Below are 14,726 nucleotides of genomic sequence, written 5' to 3' on the forward strand. Positions count from 1 at the left end.
CAATGTGAAGCCACTTTTGGCACGGGTATGTCCGTGGTGATGCTACTATTGAACGTTGAGCTGCATTGTTAATGTTTAGCCGGCATGGATGGCTAACTCAGCTTGGGAATTGCTTCACCCTCAGTTTAGAACATCACGTCACAGCATGTTTGGCAGAATCAAAGGCGCATCGGATTTGAAGTGTCTACAGTAGTGTATTCATGAGTCTATCTTGGTTAACTCCCAGTTAATTCTTTCCATCCATGATTAGAAGAGCTTGCAACAAAGCTCTCTCGACATAGACAAGCAATATCCTTCCAATCCAAACATCATTGTTCAATACACAGAGGTCCCATCTATCATTCCTTCCAATAATCCACAGATTTATATTCCCTTTCCTTGAATACGCTCGGCGGCAATGCCGTAAGCGCTGAGTGTGTCTCCAACTTCACAGGGATCCTCTCCAAACTCGACCTTCTCAAATCCTAGAGGTCGATCCTTTTCCAGGGCCATTTTGCCCATCTGCGCCTGGCATCGGAAGCTGCCGAAGCGGTACTCGATGACTGAGCGGCCGCCCTTGACGCGCGAGGGCTGGACAATGAGAGGGGTGATTTCGTCAATCTCGAAGACGAAGCGCTCTTTGAAGAACTCAGTCAGGTTTTCTGCGTTGACAAAGGTTGATTTGCCGGTAATGATGAGAACGCGAGAGGCGGCTCCGACCATCGGCTGCTCGCCGTACTTGACACGGTTGTGAGTGACGCGGACTGGGTAGCCAGAGACTTCGAGACCTTGGGTCAAAGACTTGGAGAGCAGCAGCTGCGCAGGACCAGGAGTGAAGAAAACAACTTTTGCGGCGGCAGTATCATGGCGCTCGTAGTCAGGCTCATTGATGACAGTGCACCAGATGCGTCCAACGTTGCGGATCTGAGCCAGAAGTTGGTTGTGAGTAACATCCGGAGGCAGGTTGGTCAACCAAAGAGCACAGTTCTCCTCTGGAGCGAGGTTCATGGCGCTTGCGTTACGCATGGTGTGTTCGCCCTTGTAGTTGTTTGAAAAGATGTTCACCTCAGCTTCAGCCTGCCCATTGTCGTTGCTAGCAACAGGACGGTTGTGGTTGATGGCAGCCATGGGTCTGAAGCCTCGAGGGGTAGAAGATTGACCAAGAGTAGGGCTATCTGGCTGAGAACGAACAGAATGGTTGCTACTGGGGGCAAAAGGCTGTCGAGGCTCGTACGAGCTTAGATAGTTGGGAAGCTTGAACGGTCGAGCTTCCTGGTCAGATGCGAAGGCTTGGCCCGGTGCAGATGTAGGACCCTGAGACTCGCGTATGTTAAACTGGTTGAAGCGATTCTTAAGACCCTCCCAGATTTCCGGTGAAGGGGCGAGGCTTCCTGCGAAACTGTCTCTAACAGGGGAAGCGTGGCCGACTGGAGGAATGGCTGGCTGTCGGACGGGCATGGCTGTTTGAGCAGCCATGTGGTTCACAGCCAGAGGATTCTGAGTCTGAGCCTGGGCTTGAGCATTGGCATACGGCTGAAAAGTGTTCGAGCCATTGCGAGGAGTGAAGGTGTTTCCGACGCCGTTGTTTCGTCTGTAGAACAATCCCAAGTTCTGAGCTTGTTCCAAAGGAGGAGGCGTACGCTGAGCAGGAACAGGAGGAATATAGTTCAGAGGCACAGCTGGAATTTGATGTCCTTGACCGAAGCCATTAGACGCAGTGAAAAGCTGAGAGTAGTCCATAGTCTTCTTGTATCGCGGATCCGTCATCTCAGTGAAAGGCGTGTTCTGCTGAGGAGGAGAGGGCGTAGCGTTCGATTCAGCAGGACTGCTGGAGCTCTTGTGAGAGTCAGGAGTAGAAGGAGACACCATTTTGGATAGAGAGATCAAAAGAGTAGAAAAGAGGTTCAGAAATAGCAATAGTGCTCAAGTGTCGATGAGGATGAGATACCAAGAGGATGGAGATTTCGAAAAAGAGTAAAATTGGGAACAATTTATAGTCGTCTGGACGAGTTGAAGTGAGATAGGCAGTCGAATTTGTCTTCTATTGTTGTCCCAAGTGAATGGATGAATGACTTTTTTTGATCGTAGGGGAAATCAGTTGAACAATGCAAGCGTGCTTCTATTCATTCATCTAGACGCCTGCGGTGCGCGTGAAGCGAGTAAACGAACGAACAGCGAAATTAAAAAAGAACTAAAGAACACATTTAAATGTATACTTCTTGTTCAAAGGAACTTCGAAATTTGCGGTGACCGCAAACATACGTCGCGATGGTAAAAGTTGAAGCTGAGGGGAGAAGCGAAGCTTGGTTTGTTCCCCGTCGGGTAGCTGCGCAGAAGAATGACTATCTTTGTCAAACGGTAATGTAAGGGCGGTCAGAAAGATTATTTGTATCGGTGAAGAAGAGAGGAGAAAGAAAGAAATTTGTGCGTCGATGTTGGTGTTTGGGATTTGAGCTATGGTTGCTGGGTGAAGGTGAAGATAAAGTAGTGGCACTGACAAGCAGCTGCCAGCACGTCCTGCCTGGAGACGGCCTGGCAGGCTCTGGAATAAATCCGAATATATTGAAATACACTATAATATTGGATTGATCTCTTCCAGGCGGTCAAGAGAATGGAATAGGGGATCGCGGCATCTTGCAGTGAAGTGTCACTTTAGATTTCTGGAAGCTATAGATATATGCAGATAAAAGAAGCACTGGCCGCTAGCAAACTTCACGCTTTCCTTTGACAGATGGTACTCTGATCAAGAATTATCTTCAATTACATGAGCATGGTTTTAACTGCTTATGAAGTATTCTTGTCAAGTCATCCTCCTGTTCACTCATTCTGCAACATCATTCCTTCGCATGGATGTTGAGGAGCTCGCCATATCCTGACCACATACGTCGCGATCTCTCTACGATTCTCTTCAACATGTGTAATCATTATTACATGCCTTCTGGCAAGTCGTGACATTCCGGAATTGTTGGTCGTACAGCTGTCTGTGCTCATGGTCCTTTGCCTTGGGAATAAAGATGACCTTTTAACACCGCCGGCAAGCTGCACGAAGGTATGTACCCCATGTTTTGTCCTTTACGCAGCCAAATTGACAGGAGTCAGAAAAAGAAATGATAGGTTCCATCCTTGTCGCAGAAGATTCCCCGCCTTTTGGTAACTTGGGTGGTGTACAGATGCATGGTATACTCATTGAGGTACGCCGATGTCTTTACGATATCCATCCTTTACTCATGCATAGACCATCGCCTTGATCCGATCATATGGAGTCCTTTTGGGCGGCTGTCGTCGTTCATAGTATGTATCCATGTAAGTTCTTCAGCAGCAGGGTGGTGCGCAACACCTTGGGATTACTGGATGTGCACGCACGCTCATGAACAATAAACAAAAGTCCTAAAAGACCGAGGTCAAGTAAAAGAATATATCTATTGGGCTTGTTTGTCTTAAATAGTCAATTTTTTAATCGTGAGCATGCAGTTCCATCCAGCGAGGTTGGCGGATGTCGCGTCGGATTTCTTTTGAAGCTATTCCCAGGTCTACCATCATCGCGTTTCTTGCGACAAAAAGATATTACTGTACTGTATTTAACATCGGTCAATCTGCCAATATCTAGCTAACCAGCACACAACAGAAACAGGTCACCAAATAAGATCATTTGGAGGTGAAAAGGAAAATGACCATACAAATCAGTCGTAAAGGGACTGATCAACATCGCCGTCTTTGTTCGCAACTGGGCTTGTCGTCTTGATAGAATTCTCCAACCGCGAGAGCGTCATGGCATACCCCTTGTATCCACACCAGCTGCGTGCCATCTTGACAGCATTCTTGATCTCGCGTCCATTGAGTTGCCACAGTGAAAGCTCTGCAATATCTTCGTCGTCGAGCGGCTTGTCATCATAGCTCGTGCTGATGTCCTTATCTGTACCCTCGTCCGTGTCGCTGTTCCTGGGTGTGGTAGATCCAGTGTTAGGAGACTCGTCGGTAACGTCTATGACTCGGTCGTTCTCTGGTACAAGCTCGAGGAACTTGCGCCAGACGGCCTCGCGAGCCTTGCGATCGAGAGACTCGAAGCGGAGATGTAGACTGACTCGGCTGCGGAACGCAGTATCGATGGTTTGGTACAAGTTGGTAGTCAAAAAGATGATGCCGCGGAAATACTCGAGCTCTCGGAGGAAAATGCTGACGAGTTCGTTGCGGTGGATATCGTTGGGATTGCGTTCCGCCATAAACACATCTGCCTCGTCAAGGAGAACAACAGCATTCCACTCAGTCGCCATCTCAAAAACACGCTTGAGATTGGCGCCTAGAGTATCAGCACTAATACCCAGATCCTCAGCTTGCAGGTAGAACAGCGGACGACGGGCACGATCTGCGATGGCTTCAGCCATGAGAGTCTTACCTGTACCAGGGGGGCCGGACAACAGCATGATGAGACCTTGACCCTTGCCGACGATGACATCCCCCATAGCTATGGATGTACCATCAGATAAACTGTGATTCTCGACGAAAGATAGGACAAGATCCTTCTGTTGATGGTCAAAGACGAGGTGGTTGTAAGCCTTATTGTTCCACACAATTGGCTCGATGTCTTCTACGTAGAACTGGGCTAGACATCATCTGTTAGTATCATAACCTCATGTAGCTCAGTAATATTCTTACTCCAGATCTTGTTCTTCAATGCGTATCCGCTAATGAGCTCGGACATAAAAGCAATGTCGTTTGGCCTTTCCAGAAGCCTCGCCTTGTTCAAAGCTTGATCCTCTTCAGAGATCCTCGTTTGCTGGTTCTTGACACATTTGTCCTCGGGTTTGCTAACATCTTGGCTCAGATAGATGCTGGTTTGCGGCTCATGTACCGCTTCAATGTTGGGGTCCTGGTCCTCGCGTTTCCCTTGGGCTAGATGGTATGTGTTGTACCCTACAACATCAACCAAAATGCGGCCTTCCACATTGTGCTTCGTGTATCCCCTGATTCCACGTTCAAGTGAAATTCCACTGTAGGAGCAGTATGACAATCCCTGCAAGTCAAGAGCCTTTCTACCTCGCGCTAGAAGGCGGTCCTGGATAGAGTCTTTGTTTGGATGCATGTCGAAAGGGTAATGTCGAAGTTCACGGATGGGCTTGTTGCCAGCGAAGAACTCTATAGTCAATTCTTTCTTTGTCCAAATGAAGCGTCTTCCGTTGAAGGATATAGCTTTAGAGTTAATGACGAGCTCCTTAATACCATCATTGTGCCTATACTCGGTGTTGTCAACTTTGGTGATAAACTCCGAGTTCATCCCATAACTGTAGATTGTCGAATCCCTAGGGAACAACGTCCAGGCAATCTTATAGTCAATCAGACCCTTATCAAGCAGATGGTGTCGTTTGATCTTGAGATCACGGAAGCATTCATCAAGGACTCTGATGAAGAGCTGCATGTATCCTTTAACAGGGCTGTCCTTGCTTGTATTCTGATACAAGTCTCTGATGGCATCTTGACAAAACCAAAGAGGGCGAAAGGGTTCTTTGAAGGTCGCTATATCATCAACGTTGAGAATGAGGTTCTCCTTCTTCAAGATTGGTTCAAGGGCGCTGATCAGGAGAGGGTTCTGGACATCAATTCTGTGGTACTTTAGAGAAAAGCGGCCAGACACTTGGTCTTTATCGTCGTCTTTGATCTTGTAGACTTTGATGGCAACACGGTCGCGAGCCTTGATGACCGACTTGGAGGCTGGCTTGGGCGGAAAGGTTCTCCAATCGAAGTTATGCCTTCCATCAGATCTTTTGCCCTCGTAAAGAGTCTGGATGACTGTGTCGGCACCAAAAGTAGGATCTTTGCTGGTGATATCCTCGATGTCTTCCTCCTCGTATTCTTTCTCGACGTCGACTGGTACATCGAGAGGGGTCTTCTTGCGGTGTAGAAGTTTGTACTTCCATTTCCATGCGACATCTGAAATGGCATCTCTGATGAATCCGAGCATTTTGAAGCGAGGTCTTGTTGGGTAGGAACCTGAAGGTGCGCAAGAGCTCGGAGATGTGTATGGGAAAGAGCTTGTGGTGAAGGACGAAGGTCTTCGTGAGAGAAAGGCCATACTCGACCATATGCTGGCTTCTTATAGGAAGTATAGATAGTCCTAGAGTAGGAACTGGGAAGATGAAAGTCTGGGACACGCTTTATAGACGCAGGACTGGTCTCGATACAGGGAGTCTGGGTGGTACTATCCAAAGAGGTAGAAACCAACAGCGAATGGACTTCCAATTGGCTTTGTTGCCAAATAGACGCTTATGAGAGCCTTAGATGAAGTCCATATCATGTCGCATATATGACAGCTTATGGGAAGCCGTTACTGGGATAGCCATGGCTGCGTGATGGCATGCCGATGAGGCTTGGATTGGTTGAAGGGATGAGAATCCCAAGGGCGAACAAAGAATAAATGACGTCTATACCATGTATAGCTTCAATCTTTTTTTTCTGTCGCAGGCAATGTGAAAACTGAGAGATGAGTTATGGAGGCTGTCCTGAGGTAGGACTTGTATGCGTCTGCCTTGGAGTCCTTCCCGGACCCACCAAGGGACCTCACCTTTCGTCAGCCTTACAGGCAGCCTGGCCAGCTACACCTTCCAGCTTTTCATTTTTGTCTTTATCGCCCGATAAAGTAACCTGATGACAGACGTCAGGTGGTGCTTTGATGAGTGTTTGCCGGAATTCCAGTTGACCTTGTTTCCTCTGTACTACCAAGTCCATGATTACCCTGCCATTTCTCAGTGATACGTACCCTGCAGAGATGACCTTTAAATCAATAGCGAAAAGATCTTGGCAAGTGTCGCTTTGTGAAATGAAGTGTGAACACCGTTAATGAGCTCAGGATGTTCAGGTGTAGACCAAAGCGCGCCTCAAGTTTACTGAGAGATGACGAGAAACGCAAGAGGGCCTCTCCGCAAGTGGACAAGAGCTGTGTTAAAGTCCTCCAATTCCAACAAGCGGGTTTAGCTCAGTTGGGAGAGCGTCAGACTGAAGTCAAACTTCAATCATCTACCGATATCTGAAGGTCGTGTGTTCGATCCACACAAACCGCATGTTCATTTCTTTTGGCCTACTACTCCATTGACCTCTTTTTTGTTGGTTTATATCGAAATGGTTCTTGCAACAAACCAAGTAAGTATCTGGAATAGACATGGTGGTAGATCTAAAGTGTTGTGGTTCAACAGGCTATGATCTTGATCAGTACTCACAAGGAAGAATTCGCGACATTGAAAGATAGTATCAACAAGTGTGCATTTTTTCAAACTCTCCATCCAAGACGTCGTACATATGTGACTTGTTATCCCATGTGTATTTTGCAAGTGCTCCTAGTCATAATACCCATCCCAACCCATTCCAACAATGATCTTCGCGAGTGCCATAGTCTACCGTACCATATAACAGAAAAGCATAAAACCACCCATTGATGAGTTACAAACCAGCCCAGTTTTGTGCATCGACATACAAAAAGTCATCAGTTCAACCCCTTGATCGCAGTCCCCTTCGAACGCCAGTTTGTGCCGCTCTTCCTGTCTTGGCTGTAGCAGCAGCCTTCGTCACTTTTGTAGCAGTAGTCTTTGTTACTTTGGTGGGGGCAGCAGCCTTGGCTTTGGTAGCTGCGGCACCTCGCCCACGCTTCGTCGCGGGGGCATCATCGTTCTTAGAGCTTGGAAGCTCGCCCTTTCCAGACTTTCCCTTGGCGGGTCGTCCGCGAGCCTTGGGCTTTTCAGGCTCGGCTTCCGCAACTGGATCTGCTGTCTTCTTTGCGGCACCTCGACCACGCTTGGCGGGCTTGGGTGCTTCTTCAACAGGAGCGGGTTCGGCAGCCTTGGTGCGAGTAGACTTACCACGCTTGGGCGCTGTTTCCTCAACGGCTTCCTTGGTAGCCTTTGCCGGTCGTCCGGGCTTCTTGCCCGAAGCGGCCTTGGTTGTCTTAGCAGGGGTAGGCTCTTCAGCTTTGCGGGTTGTACGTCGCTTCTTAGTAGCGGGCTCGGGCGACTCAACCTCAGGCTCTGGTTCGGGAGCAGATCGCTTTGCACGACCGCGCTTGGTGGTGGTCTCGGCTGGTACATCCTCAGTAGCCTTTGCCGCAGCTGCTGCACGTCCTCGCTTCTTGGGGGGCAGTTCAGGCCCAGAAGCAGCGTTTGCAGCCATTTTTGTGGCAGTCTTAGCTACTCCGCGCTTCTTCGTTGTCGCAGGCTCAGCTGCAACCTCTTCGGAAGCCTTCGAGGCAGCAGCACGACCACGTCGTTTGGGAGCTGGTGCGGGTTCCTCCTCGGGATCAGACTTGGCTGCTCGGCCACGTCTCTTAGGTGCTGGTTCCTCAGCTGGAGTATCCTCAGCGGCTGCTGCACGACCACGCTTTCGGGTCTTGGGCTCGGATGCCGGTTCTTCAGCTGCTGGTGCCTCGACCTTGGCGGCAGGGCGACCACGTCGCTTGGGTGCCTCAACGGGAGCTTCCTCCTTGGGCTCTGCGGCAGCTCGGCGTCCTCGTTTTGTAGTTACTGGGGCTTCAGTCTTGGGAGAAGAAGGAGCTGCAGCATTCCTTGTTGCTCGACCCCGCTTGGCAGGGGAGGGAACAACACGAGGCTTCACAGCACGAGTGGCCTTCTTAGCAGGAATATCCTCAGTCGCATTTGAAGTTCGGCTCGCACGCCCGGCGCGCTTGGGCTCCTCAACTTCTGGTTCAGCTTCTGGTTCAGCTTCTGGCTCAGCTACTTCTGTAGGTTTGGGGTTCTTGGGTGGCCGTCCACGCGGCCTAGGGGTTGATGTGGGAGTTGCAGCTGCCTGCAGCCCAATAGCTGTTTTGGGAGTACGGACGGAGGTAGGCATTCTAGGTGTGGTGACGGCCTTACTGGCACTGGCAACTCGGCGACCTCTAGCAGACAAAGGCTTTGATACGCTGGGAACAACGATTGGGGTGGCGATGGATTTTCTTGGTCGGCCCCTCTTTGCTGTGCTTGGTGGTTGAGCTGGAGTAGCTACAACATCACTCTTGCGTGGTCGTCCTCGCTTCTTGGGGGTTTCATCAACAGCGACACTCGCTGGCATGGACTTGCGACCGCGTTTTGCGGCTGATGTAGGAGCTTTCTTGGCCGCAGGCGATGCAGGTGCAGAAGCAATGCTGCGACGCGCACTAACTGGCTTCTTAGCAGACTCTGCAGCCTTACCGAGAAGACTCTGTCTGCTAGGCCGACCTCGCTTGGCGGCGGATTTGGGAGCAGCCTCCTCAACAGGTGCAGTTTCTTCCTCAGTCTCGGAAACTTCAACAAAAGTCTCCTTTTCAGCCTCTGACATCTTCTTAAGCTCAACAACAAGGGAGGGTGTCGAAGCTCCCGTCCCGGGCTGTTGCTCAGCCTCAGTGGACATCGCTCTACGGGCCTCATCTTGTGGGGAAGTCGCGGCCAGGACAGGTGGGGGCGCAGACATGCGCTTCATTATTCCCCTTCCTACAGAGAGTAATGCGGACCTCAGCTTGCCAGGGCCTGCTGCCGGCGTCGAATTGACCTCTGGTGATTTCGATGCTTCCTTGGCAGGAGTTTCTTGGCCTTCAGCAGTGTTATCAACATCGCTCAACGGCTCGACTGGTGTTTCGGTGGGTGTCTCTTCAACGCGTTCGGCTTCACCTGGTGTAACTCCGCTGTCACGCTCTTGTTGTGTAGGAATTTCATCGGGTTGCTTCTCTGATGATTGAATAATAGTTGTCTCGTTGTGCTCATAAATTTCGACTCGCGACTCCTCGATTGGCGGGCTAATGTCGCTCTCGACTCGCAGAATTTCTTCCTCCTCATCCTGCTGAATAATAGATACTTCTTGAGCGCGGATAGCTGATTGTTCGAACGACGAAGACGCGGCGCGTTCGGGGGATATAACATTCTGGGCATCAGCAGATTCCTCGGGTGCAGGCTTTTCTGGAGAGGAAGAAAAGCGCGTGGGCTGCTCGGGTAAAACAGAAACATCGGTTGAGTCGAAGTTATCGCTATTCAATGTGTTGTCGAGGGTCGAAGCATCGCGCTGCCAAGGCCAAGTAGGTGCAGGTCCGGGGCTCATTCCGTGCGAAGGTGTAGCTTCAGTAGTGGTATCGCGAGGCATATAAATTGGATTAAATAAAGGAGAAGCCTCTGGACGATATGACTCGGCGAAGGAGACATCGTCTTCTGGCATCTCGTTGGGCGCATTGGGGGATGAATTTGACATTGAGACGCGATGACCAGAACCAAGCCAGTTAGAACGAGAACCAGAGCCCGAAGGAGGGTCCTGCCCAAAGTTGAAATCCATATTTAGAGATTATTTTTGTGTAGCATTAACATTGAATGGATTGAATATGAATTGGGGAAAACAAATTTGTTGTTTACTCAAATTCCATGATGTATGATACAGTCTTAATCTCGTGTTACGACGCGCGCGTCACGTCACGTTTGTAAGGCGCGCGATTAGAGTGGTATCTCCAAATTGGGTTTAGCCTATGACATAATTATCCTCCCCAGCTGCTTGCGAGCACTTGCAGTCGATCTGGGGTTGAAGCTTGGCATCTGAGCTTGGCGTTTATTAGTTTAGACATTTTATCTAACGTCGTTTTGTTGTTAGCGCCCCAAACGAATGCTTATCATGATATAGAAGTCAAAACATTCACTAGGGCGATGCCTTTGTTTCAGAGGCTACAGGCCTGGATGATGACGACGATTGCTACACAAAGACCTTGCATCGCTGACTCTCCCTTTCAAGAAAAATCGACAGTTCATTCATGGATATCAGCTTGGACATTAATCATGTAAAGCATGTGATTTTATACGCCAGATTCTCTATGGATGGTTCGTACTGTAACTTGCAACTGGCTGCACTGCCACTGCCCAGAAAGGCTAAACAGGGTCTTATCGAGCTGTGGCATATGATCATCCAAGCCTAATCAGGAATCGTGAAGCTGGCGTCCCCCTCTTGGTTCATTTCAGGGTCTCTTTACCGCTACTCCCCTGTCCTAACAGCTTAAGCTTATGTTCCATGCTGACAGCGCAATAGGATACGATGCGGGAAATTGGAGGTTCAGTCAGTACCGTGGCAATGCTGCCGCAGTGACCGGGCATGTGCGGCCACATCATTCGAGGGCTTGGGGTCTTTCTGTTGTCACCTTTCCTTGGCCTCGATTGATTCATTCTGCATGCATGCACCCACTGCCGACCTATCTTATCCGCTTTTCACAGATGTCTTCAACGCTGTCATCGGATCACAGCCCCTCGGCTTGGCAGTGATTCGTTCAAACACTACCCGCTCGCTCTCTTTCCTCGATAGAGTAGGTTGCAAACCAACTCACTCCCCTCTTCATTCCCCCGGAAAGGCACAGCACCATATCCAAACTCTACACCCTTCAACAGCTCGCAAACGGAACCGCTCTGAAACATCGTTACTCTCTCAGGGTACCAGTCGTCTCCGGCGTCTGACGCCAAACACGACGAACCATGTGGCGCCCAAACCTCAATTTCGTCAAGTTGCATTGTGAGTGCCGAACTGTTTCTTGGCTATTGTATCCAAAATGCAAGATGCGATGAGGCTGACAACCACTCTTCTTGGCAACGCGCAGATATCTACATCATTTGCATGGGTTTATCCAGCTTCCTCTTTATATATCCCAACGGTAAACTCAGCGCAATCGATGCTTATTTCCTTGGGGTTAGCGCCTCAACCGTTACCGGATTGACAACGTGAGCCACTTTCTACAACGCTTGTGATGATCACGGGTACCTAACCAATCCAGTGTCGATGTCCCTGTCCTCAGAACGTACCAGCAGCTATACCTTTACTTTATACCCCTGGTTTGCAATACCGTCACGATCAATATCATAGTTGTCGTCGTGCGATTAGTCTGGTTTCGCAGATACCTTAAGAAGGCTGGTCAGTTCATCCTCTTGTCTATTCTTGCCAGCGTGTTGCTAATGTTCTTTACAAAGCTCCCACTCTTGTGAATCGACGTAGAGTCGCAGATCCAGATCCCAAAGAAGACCCTGAAATCGGTGCTGAGTTTCCTATTTCGGAGCCACCTGAACATCGACCTAGTATTGTGCGAGCAGTTACGGACCATGCACCTAGGAATGTCGCAGGCAAGGATGGACTTCCTCGAATTGAAGGTCGCAGTCAAACGGTCCCAGCTCCCGATCATCAATCCCAACGTTCCGTGGAAAACGACACATCTCTCGTTGATGATGATAAGATGACTGATCGAGAGGGTGACCAGCACGGAACAAAGATCACATTTGACCCTTCAACCGATCATCATCCTCGGCGCGAACAGCAGGACTCCACCCTATATATTCCTGGACCCCGTGCTCGTGATCAAGGTACCTATCCTCAGTCCTCTCCTGCACTCAACTGACATTTCCAGGGCTACCATTCGTCGAGCTTAACAGTGGTCGTCCATTCAGCAGAGATACACAAGACGGTATGGTGATATCGCACTAATAGCATATCCAGGTGTCGTGTGCTAATCGCTCATCTAGATGACTTAATCGAACCTGTTTCTCGCTCCTTCTCTAATCCCATCGGGACCCTTCGCCGTCGGCGCAGCGCCGGCCTCAGTCTGTCCCAGGTTCGTTCGGTAGAACGTGTCGCCACCGTTGCCTCGTCGCTGTTTGTTATCGGCAACACTGCTCAGGGCCCTAAGGAGCGTCCATTAGCCAGAGCGCCGACCCTTGCTGTGGGAGATTTCCCACGCTTATCGCGTGAGGTGACCATCGGGCGCAACTCTACTTTCCGTCACTTGTCATCGGAAGATCGAGACGAGCTTGGTGGCATTGAATACAAAAGCTTAAAGCTACTCCTCAAGATCATTATTGGTAGGTCCTAAAGTGCTCTACCGATAGGCACAAGACTAATGCGCACAGGATACTATGTGTTCCTCCACCTCCTGGGCGCTGTCTGCCTTATAGGATGGGTCAGGCATGCGCCCAGCAAGTACGTCGACTACATCGCTGAGTGTGGACAAAACCGTATCTGGTGGTAAGTCTTCTCTCTTGTCGATGATGATGTGCGTTTCTCATCCACTGTACAGGGCCATCTATTCCGCTCAGACCATGGGCTCTAACTTGGGTTTTACTTTGACTCCCGACTCCATGATATCTTTTAATGACGCCCCGGCTCCTCTGCTTATCATGAGTGCTCTCGCGCTCGCTGGACATACCTTTTATCCTATTATGCTACGTCTTGTCATCTGGTCTGCATCAAAGGTCTTCCCGAAGAAGTCCTCAATTCAGGAGTCGCTACACTTTCTCCTCAACCATCCACGTCGATGTTACACCTTGCTATTCCCTAGCGGACCGACTTGGGCATTGTTTGGTATTCTTACCCTCCTTAACGTCGCCGATGTCCTCTTCATCATTCTCCTTGACTTGGATAACCCGACCGTTACAGTTCTTCCCGGGTGGCAGAGATTTTGCGCTGCTGTTTTTCAGGCCGTCAGCTCGCGACACACTGGTACTGCAACCTTCAATCTTGCCAACGTCAACCCAGCAGTGCAAATGGCTCTATTAGTCATGATGTACGTTTCCGTCTATCCTATTTCGATCGTCGTTCGATCTTCCAATACCTACGAAGAACGATCCCTTGGGCTCTACGACGAAGATGAGCGGGAACTAGATGAGGAGAATGGCAGTTCTTATTTTTTGACCCATCTGCGAAACCAGCTCAGTTTCGATCTATGGTACATTTGTCTTGGGCTTTTCTGCATCACTATAGCTGAGCACAAAAAGGTTATGGACGGGAATGACCCAGTGAGTACTCCCCTCAGCTCTAGTATACAGCTCAAAACTTACAATGACAGGCATTCGCAATGTGGCCTATCGTATTCGAGGGCGTATCGGCATAGTAAGTGTGCTCCTCCTTCAGTGATTTCCAGCGCTGACCGTTTCCTAGTTGCAACGTCGGCTTGAGTTTAGGATATCCCACGATCAATGCGTCTTTTTGCACCGAATTTACTACATTCAGTAAACTCGTCATTTGCGCCATGATGATGCGCGGGCGTCATCGTGGACTTCCGTACGCTTTGGATCGCGCTATTGTCTTGCCGACCGAGAAATCATTGGGCGATGAGACTACCACGCGCTCTCGCTCTCGCGAATCTCACCAGCATCTTGAGTAGAGACTCGCAACTGGGTAACAGAAGAATTGTTCTCTAAGACTAAGCCTAAGTCCTAGTCTAAACCAGCATAAGGTGACTAAATTATTTCGTCTCTTATGCTCACGCGATAGATACCTTCAGTATACTATACTCTCAAGGGCGCTGGATATGCCCGTTGGACTGTTGGATTGTTGTTTTACATTCTGATTTCATCTTCTTTCGTTAAAGCATAGCGAGGCTATATATCAAGGTGGTTGCATTAGAGGGCTCCCAGTGCCGCATCAAATAGAAAGGGCTGTTTGCAGGATTATGATGGAAATACACGAGACTTTCTACTTCAGTACAGACTATTCACTGAGGTTCTTACTATAGTGACGTTGGACTCTATCTACTCCCTCTCGGCGCATGAACATGTGGCCTTACTTCGTGCATATATATTTTACCTTGATCTCTTGTCTTGAGTCCACCAGAGTTAGAGTTACCTTTGCATGAAGACTGCAGTCCCGAGGTTGAAGTCTCTCCGATGTAAGTTTGTCGCAAACCACATACTTTCGAGTATGCACCTCAGTCAGGTATTAAACTTTGAGTTCAGATGCTGAGCATCTTTGTATAAGAACTATGAAGTTCTCTTTTTAGAACGATTCTG

At 49.3% G+C, this 14,726-nt stretch overlaps 4 protein-coding genes and 1 non-coding gene across 5 annotated transcripts; 2 read left to right on the top strand and 3 right to left on the bottom strand.

Annotated features, from left to right (window-relative positions):
• Positions 1 to 363: 363 nt before the first annotated feature.
• Positions 364 to 1,848, bottom strand: B0J16DRAFT_376409 (uncharacterized protein; the record flags this gene model as incomplete). The annotated part of the gene is made up of 1 exon (XM_046130758.1): positions 364 to 1,848. The coding sequence occupies one exon, from the start codon at positions 1,846 to 1,848 to the stop codon at positions 364 to 366; it is 1,485 nt and encodes a 494-aa protein (XP_045978151.1).
• A 1,447-nt stretch (positions 1,849 to 3,295) lies between these two features.
• B0J16DRAFT_197787 (uncharacterized protein) lies at positions 3,296 to 6,494 on the bottom strand. Its single transcript, XM_046122908.1, has 2 exons — positions 4,633 to 6,494; positions 3,296 to 4,579 (listed from the first exon to the last, which is right to left on the bottom strand). The coding sequence occupies exons 1-2, from the start codon at positions 6,044 to 6,046 to the stop codon at positions 3,660 to 3,662; spliced, it is 2,334 nt and encodes a 777-aa protein (XP_045978152.1). The 5' UTR covers positions 6,047 to 6,494; the 3' UTR covers positions 3,296 to 3,659.
• Positions 6,495 to 6,935: 441 nt separating this feature from the next.
• On the top strand, positions 6,936 to 7,031 carry B0J16DRAFT_t317. Its single transcript has one exon. It is a non-coding gene; the product is annotated as a tRNA-Phe (tRNA).
• Positions 7,032 to 7,228: 197 nt separating this feature from the next.
• B0J16DRAFT_365417 (uncharacterized protein) lies at positions 7,229 to 10,254 on the bottom strand (the record flags this gene model as incomplete). Its single annotated transcript, XM_046130008.1, has 17 exons — positions 7,229 to 7,692; positions 7,723 to 7,803; positions 7,849 to 7,988; positions 8,019 to 8,088; positions 8,152 to 8,189; positions 8,220 to 8,439; positions 8,482 to 8,528; positions 8,562 to 8,696; positions 8,730 to 8,763; positions 8,797 to 8,925; positions 8,962 to 9,066; positions 9,118 to 9,163; positions 9,272 to 9,349; positions 9,404 to 9,504; positions 9,544 to 9,768; positions 9,850 to 10,140; positions 10,180 to 10,254. The coding sequence occupies 17 exons, from the start codon at positions 10,252 to 10,254 to the stop codon at positions 7,456 to 7,458; spliced, it is 2,052 nt and encodes a 683-aa protein (XP_045978153.1). The 3' UTR covers positions 7,229 to 7,455.
• Positions 10,255 to 11,077: 823 nt separating this feature from the next.
• Positions 11,078 to 14,199, top strand: B0J16DRAFT_350936 (cation transport protein-domain-containing protein). The gene is made up of 10 exons (XM_046129112.1): positions 11,078 to 11,466; positions 11,552 to 11,672; positions 11,726 to 11,862; positions 11,919 to 12,305; positions 12,350 to 12,406; positions 12,465 to 12,800; positions 12,849 to 12,963; positions 13,016 to 13,733; positions 13,784 to 13,827; positions 13,876 to 14,199. The coding sequence occupies exons 1-10, from the start codon at positions 11,430 to 11,432 to the stop codon at positions 14,099 to 14,101; spliced, it is 2,178 nt and encodes a 725-aa protein (XP_045978154.1). The 5' UTR covers positions 11,078 to 11,429; the 3' UTR covers positions 14,102 to 14,199.
• The last annotated feature ends 527 nt before the right edge of the window (positions 14,200 to 14,726 follow it).

The sequence above is a fragment of the Fusarium flagelliforme genome, assembly GCF_020744385.1.
Source record: "Fusarium flagelliforme strain FIESC 12 MPI-CAGE-AA-0113 chromosome Unknown B0J16scaffold_8, whole genome shotgun sequence".
Taxonomy (NCBI): Eukaryota; Fungi; Ascomycota; class Sordariomycetes; order Hypocreales; family Nectriaceae; genus Fusarium; species Fusarium flagelliforme.